A 6000-nucleotide genomic window follows, 5' to 3' on the forward strand; every position below is an offset into this window, starting at 1 on the left:
ACAAAGCAGCAGCTCAGCACCAATGGGCACTGCACCATCCCTTGCCATGGCTGGGTTACACTCAGCCTTTGCTCTGGACTTTTGCATTTCTCCCTTTGCCTTTGGTAGGCTTTCCCATCAAAGTTTGCAAAACCTAAGTTGGGAAAAAAAAATGTATGACAGAAAATATGTTTTGGGATGGGCCCTTTTCAAAAGGGCTTTATTAGTAAAAATTCTCACAACTTTCATAATGGAAAAATCATCCCTAGCTAAAATTATGCTTTCTGCTCTAAGCACGTGTGCAAATTCACCTGTGCACTTGGGTTTCAGTTCTAGTGCCCTCTGGTCATCTTCTTTATCTCTGTACACTACTGAGGAAGCTCATCTTGCACTCATCCTTGTTTCAGCTCACACACTTCATGCTTGTCTTGTGGGTTTTTTCCTGAATTGGTGAAGCATAAAAATCTGTTCTGAATTGTGAAAAATTGTGTTGCACAGCTTCACTAAAAGCAAAGTGAAAATCATTGAGGGGGAAGTCTGAGCTGAGTTGAACTGTGCAAGAGATTTCTGGTGTGTTGATTTTTAGTGTTGATTTTCCATGGTTTACCTGTGGCATTTTCATTGCCCCATGTGCTCTGTTAGCCACAGAACACCACACCTGTTAAGTAAAGTATATCAGTGTATTTAGCAGTTCACAGGAGACTTCCACAGCCTGTCCCCATCCCACACAGCACACAGGTAGCCTCAAGGCAGAGGGTGTCAGGTGATTGTGGGATGTTCTGGAGGGTTTGTTTGCCTTATCTGGGATTCAGAGTTCAGGAAGGCAGAATTAGAGGCTTTTTTGGCTCCTGTTCCCAAAGCCTGCTGTCAGCTTTGGGCAAATAGCAGAGATTTATGTAAAAGGCTCTTTCCTGAACCAACTGGCCACCTCAGTAAGGCACAGACCTGGAATCTGCCCTGGCAAAGGGTGCTGGGGTTCTCAGAGATGTGAGAGAGGTGGCACAGCCTGTGTGAGAGCAGAGATGGGTTCTGTCTGTGTCACTGAATGCCAGGAGCCCAGCCTGGCTTCAGATGGTGATCTCTGTAAGTCTTTCCACTCTGTTCCCTATAAATGTCTACTTTGAAACTGCATTCCACCTGAGACTGTTCATGCTCCAAGAGTAATGGTAACAGTGAATTCTCAGTGACTTGACAGAAACCATTGCAAGGGGAAAAAAGCCAGGGATGTGTTCAAAGTATAAGGAAGACACAGGGGTGCTCAGGCTGCTCTGAATACCTGTTAGTCAGGAGGTGTGGACTTTGTTTGAAGAAACAGGGACCCAGCCTCATTGCCAGGCAGCTCACAGCTGGCACAGCTGAGCTTCCATGGAGCCCTGAGCAGGGCTGGCTCTCAGTTTCCCTGAGTTGTGGGCGCTGGGCAGAGGCAGTTCCAGGTGCTGTGAGGCTGTGGGTGTTTCTCACTGACTCAGAGCACAGCCATCCCTCCTGTTCCTGGCAGCTGACCTGCACTGCAGGTAACCTGGGAAACCAGCACTTGCTTTGTGCTCAGAGCAGTTAATGAGTCAGGCATTCAGGAGTCACTGTCCACACAGCAATGTGCTGTTGGTACAAACAGAGGGGATCTGTGCTCCTGAGGCTGCCTTTGTGAGCAGCATTTACTGAGCAGATGCCCAGATAACAAGGGGTCTGTATGAGCCACTGCTTTAACTGGGTGTTACGGGACTCAGCCACATCCATGGTGTGTTCATGACAGGAAAATGCGCTGCAGCAGGCTATGGGGCTTGGAGTGAATACCTGTAATGTGTTTTCAGACAAGTGGAACTGTATGAAAAGCTAACAAAAACATGAGATGAGATCCTCTCATAATTAATGCAAAGCTGCAAGTGTGGCTCCTTTCCTAACACAGGCCTGGCTGAAACCAGCATTATTCCCATCTGGGCTCATGCAGAGGTTCTCCTTTTTGTGGGGGAAAAAATGGAGAGGGAAAGGGGAGATGGGAAGTGTAGCTTATAAATTTTAGGCAGACAGAAAACAGGTCTGAATTTCAACAGAAGGCAGTCATCCCACTGAAATGGATGGCATTTTGCAGCACACAAAGAGAGGCATCACTGTGGAGAGCTTTAGGGGCTTCCAAGAGCATGGTTTAGTTTTGCTGTGGATAGCAAGTGCCCTTTCATGTTCTGTTTTGTGTATCCAGGTGGATTGCCTACGAGGGATGCAATTTTTTAGGCAAGCAGATTCTGCTGGAGCCCAGGGAGATTTCAAACTGGAGTGAACACAGTGGCTGGAAAGTGATTGGCTCCCTTCGTCCTGTGAAGCAGGTACTGTAAGACTGAGGGAGGAAAAGGGGTTTTTATGGACAGGGGTTTGTGCACAGGTCTCAGCACATTGGGGTGTGTTGTACTCCTTAAATCAGGCCTAATGATGACAGCCAGAAGGACCCACTGAAGATTGCTGAAGCAGAAAATGCCTCTTGTCGCAGTTACTGAGATCTGTGTTAGGTTCCTAAAGGGAAATAATTTCCAGTTTCTTGGTGCCAAGCGTTGTTTTTCTGAATTGCATGTTCTGTGGATGCTCTATTTTTACATTTTTGCCATATAACAATATAATGAGGAAACCAATTCCACACTGGCTTGTTTCATAATTAACATAAATGGAAACAAGAGCAAATTTTATTGTGCTGTAGCCTGGATTTCCAAAAGAGCCAAAGCTCATGCAGTTCCCATCAAGTTTTTCCTCTCTGTCTCACCCTAGGTAATTCCAATTTCAGTCTCATTCAAAGATTCAGGTCTCTAAACCACAAAAAGTAACTAAACATTGTACTGATACAGGTTTTGTTTATGGCTGCTTGGTGGGACAGAGCCCTTATTGCCTGTAGCTCAGGGTTTGTTTTAATATGGAAAAAAAGGAGATGTAAAGCTCCCAGAAAAAAAAGCTGTGCTGGAGTTGGGGTTCCAATGGAGCTGCCCTTTGTAACTCCCTGCTCTTTATTTGCACTGAAATCAGTGAATAACAGAGCAAAAAATCAAACCCTGCAGTAGCCCTGCAAAATCCTCTTTATTTTTGGAGTAAACCAATAAACTGGTCAGTGCCCTGTTTTCTATGTATGTTCAAAAACAGTGGTGCATTTCTCTGCCATTTATTCCAATCAGTGAGGGCTGAAGTTGCTGGATATGTAACTCAGCAAGTTTTGTGTCCCAAGAATTAAAAGCTTGTGGAGTACAGCCCCTTTACTGCCCTTGGAACGAGTGAAATGTGCTGAACTGGGCATATTTGCAGATCACAGGAATTAGTTCTATAGCCATAATTACATTCTTTGAGAAAAGACCTATCTGCCATTGCTGTTTATAGCTGCCCATCTGCATGTGAAAAACCACTTACTGTGCTTCACGTGCACGTTGGTTTCCAACCAAAAAATTATTGAACGTCCTCAACGGAGAACAAAGACTGAACATAGCTGGAGGGAGGATGGTGCAGGGGAGGCCCTCTCACATCAGCTTGCTTGATCCCTGTGTGTAAATCTCTTTGCTCACCCCCTGCAGCCAGCAGTGTACCTGAGGGTGAGGAACAGGGCGCAGGGCAAGTACCTGAGCGTGGCTGGGAGCCTGGCGGACGCGCGGGCGGCCTCGGTGTGCGCGGCCCCGCGCGGCCGCAGCGACGCCCAGCTCTGGCTCTACTGCCGCGGCCTCCTCAAGTCCAAGGTGAGCTTCACAGTGCTTCTCTGCTAATGCTGCCCTTCTTCATGGTCTGTTGTTAATATTTTAAAAAAAGCTGATGGTTTAACATTACAAAAATGAAGTGACAAAGATCACCGCCTTTGATCGAGCAGCTGGTCGGGTGTTGAATAATCTGTGCTTGGCTTGCTTCCCATGATGTGCTGCCATGTGCTCAGTGCCTGAGAGAAGTCGGGCACAAAAGTGAGGCTCTGTGGCCTGGATCTCACTGCTCTCCTTGTTTCTTAGGCCAACAATACCTGTCTGGATGTCATTGGGGGCAGAGACCTGCCTGGAGCCAAAGTCGCCCTCTGGACAGAACATGGGAGGGACAGGCAAAAGTGGAGACTCAACGAGGATGGAACCATCAGTTCATACCTCAGTGAGCAACTGGTGCTTGATATTAAAGGTATTTAAAAACAAAAATTCTCAAGCTCACAGGTTTTAAGTGTATTTTTTGATTAAGGCTAACTTCCATAGGCCAGCTTTTTTTTTTCCCCTTTGTACTTAAGGTTAGAAACTGAATCCTACATTTCCTGTCCAGTTGCTTGACAGTGGGACAAGAAACAGAGGGCAGGGAGGAACCTTTCTCTTTGGATTCCAGAGGTTTATTTTGATCAGATGAACTGTTGTGCTTTGGGGAGTTAAGGAGTGCAGATGGCAAGGAGTGCAAGTTACAGAAGACAAAGTGGTGAAGGAAAATCAACCACAAAACAGCTCAGAAAGGGAAAAGGAGTTGAAAAAAGAAGGCTGGTTAAAATTGTCATTGCTCAGTTGCAGAAACCAGCCCCCTACCTCATGTAATTCCTATTTTTCAGCTGATTTTCCAACTTAGTCACACTTCTCAAAGCTTGTGTATCATTTTTATGAGTATTTCTTTCAAAAGCTTTTCCTTCATGACTTTCTTTTGTTTTTAAGGAGGAAATTACTATGACAAGAATCACATCATTATGAATCAGCCAATAGAAAACAGACCTTCACAGAAATGGGATATTGAAATATTGTGAGTAAAATCCACCCCACAGATGGACTTTTTGTGGGCTACCAACAAGTAGAGGGGAAAAAAGAACCCAACTACTGAAGTCACACACCACTGGAACCACAAGCAGCAACTCCTCTCTGTTTTCCTTCGTGCCAAGCACCAGCTCCTAAAAGAACTGAATTTTGCACAAATCTGGAAGATGGGAGGTTGGTCCAATGTCTCTCTGCAGGAAAGCTGATTCTGCAGGGGCTGCTCCTGTGAAAATCACCATTCCTCTTCCTCTGAAGTATGAAAGGTCAATGCAAAAGAGCAGGCAGAGGATCTGCAGCATGGGAAGTGCAGGAGATAAGAGGGGAAGGGCTCTTCAGAAATGCTGTCTTTGCCTTCCTCTCACCCTGCTGGAAGCTCACTGAGGAGTGAATGCACTGGTGAGCTTCAAGGAACTTGAGCTGGGCTTTTGTGTCCCAAGTGAAACTGTTTAGGCTCCAAGCAATCCTGAATGACGTCTCTCATCAAAATGCAATTTGTTTTGTTCAGAAAGTTTATTTGAACTGGAATTCCAGCTCAGCATGTGAGATGAGGCAATACAGGGGCCTTTCACCCCCTAAGTGACACTGGCAAGCCTTTGTCTTCTCTGCTTTTAGCAGCACCAACACCAGCTCACCTTGGCATGTATTGCCAAAGGTGCCAGCAGCTGCACTCCAGGGCTGGCTTCACGGTCCCAGAGCGGCTTGGGGACATCAGGGGCACCAAGGACAACTGATGGGCAGAGCTTGGAGTGCCAGGGCTCTCCTCCATTTCCACACTGTGCAACCACAGCCTTTGCTCCAGCAGAGCCAGGCCTCACTGACTGCAGGTGGTGCTTGAAAAGTTTGTTCCTGGCTCAGCCACAGCCCCTTGGAAGGCTGTGAACTCCTGATGGGGAAGAGAAGTCCCTGAGCTCCGCAGCTTCAGCAGCACTAAATTAATCTTCATTGAAAATATATTTTTCCAGCATTTGTACATTCAGGGTATGTATTTCTAGGACTATTTAAAGAGTTCAGGTTAGCTGAAGACAGATATTTGAGATTCCAAAAGCTATGCCTGTTGGGCACTCAAACAGGATCATCCCCAAACAAAGACATAACTAAGTTTGCCACAGAAATAAAATATATGGATGTCTATTTTTGTATGAAATGGAGTTCTATATAGTACTATTTAAAAAAGAAAAATCTACTTGCACTTAGTATTTTACATTCTAAAATTATCATAAATGTGTTGTTTGAGTAAGATCCTCAAATGTATGTATATATTTTTTCAACTGAAGCACTTGTTAAGCTTTTTTCC

At 45.5% G+C, this 6000-nt stretch overlaps 1 protein-coding gene across 1 annotated transcript in view; it reads left to right on the forward strand.

Annotated features, from left to right (window-relative positions):
- The window catches only part of CRYBG3 (crystallin beta-gamma domain containing 3), an 80115-nt gene extending 74942 nt beyond the window's left edge, over positions 1-5173 (forward strand). The window contains exons 19-22 of the mRNA XM_054270475.1: positions 2177-2300; positions 3522-3680; positions 3942-4101; positions 4611-5173. Coding sequence (XP_054126450.1) covers positions 2177-2300; positions 3522-3680; positions 3942-4101; positions 4611-4699 — 532 coding nt within the window. The 3' untranslated portion in view covers positions 4700-5173. The remainder of the gene's footprint in view (positions 1-2176; positions 2301-3521; positions 3681-3941; positions 4102-4610) is intronic.
- Positions 5174-6000: the final 827 nt, after the last annotated feature.

Source organism: Melozone crissalis, unplaced genomic scaffold (assembly GCF_028551555.1).
Source record: "Melozone crissalis strain CALT ecotype California unplaced genomic scaffold, PUWL_Pcris_2 ptg000009l_1, whole genome shotgun sequence".
Taxonomy (NCBI): domain Eukaryota; kingdom Metazoa; phylum Chordata; class Aves; order Passeriformes; family Passerellidae; genus Melozone; species Melozone crissalis.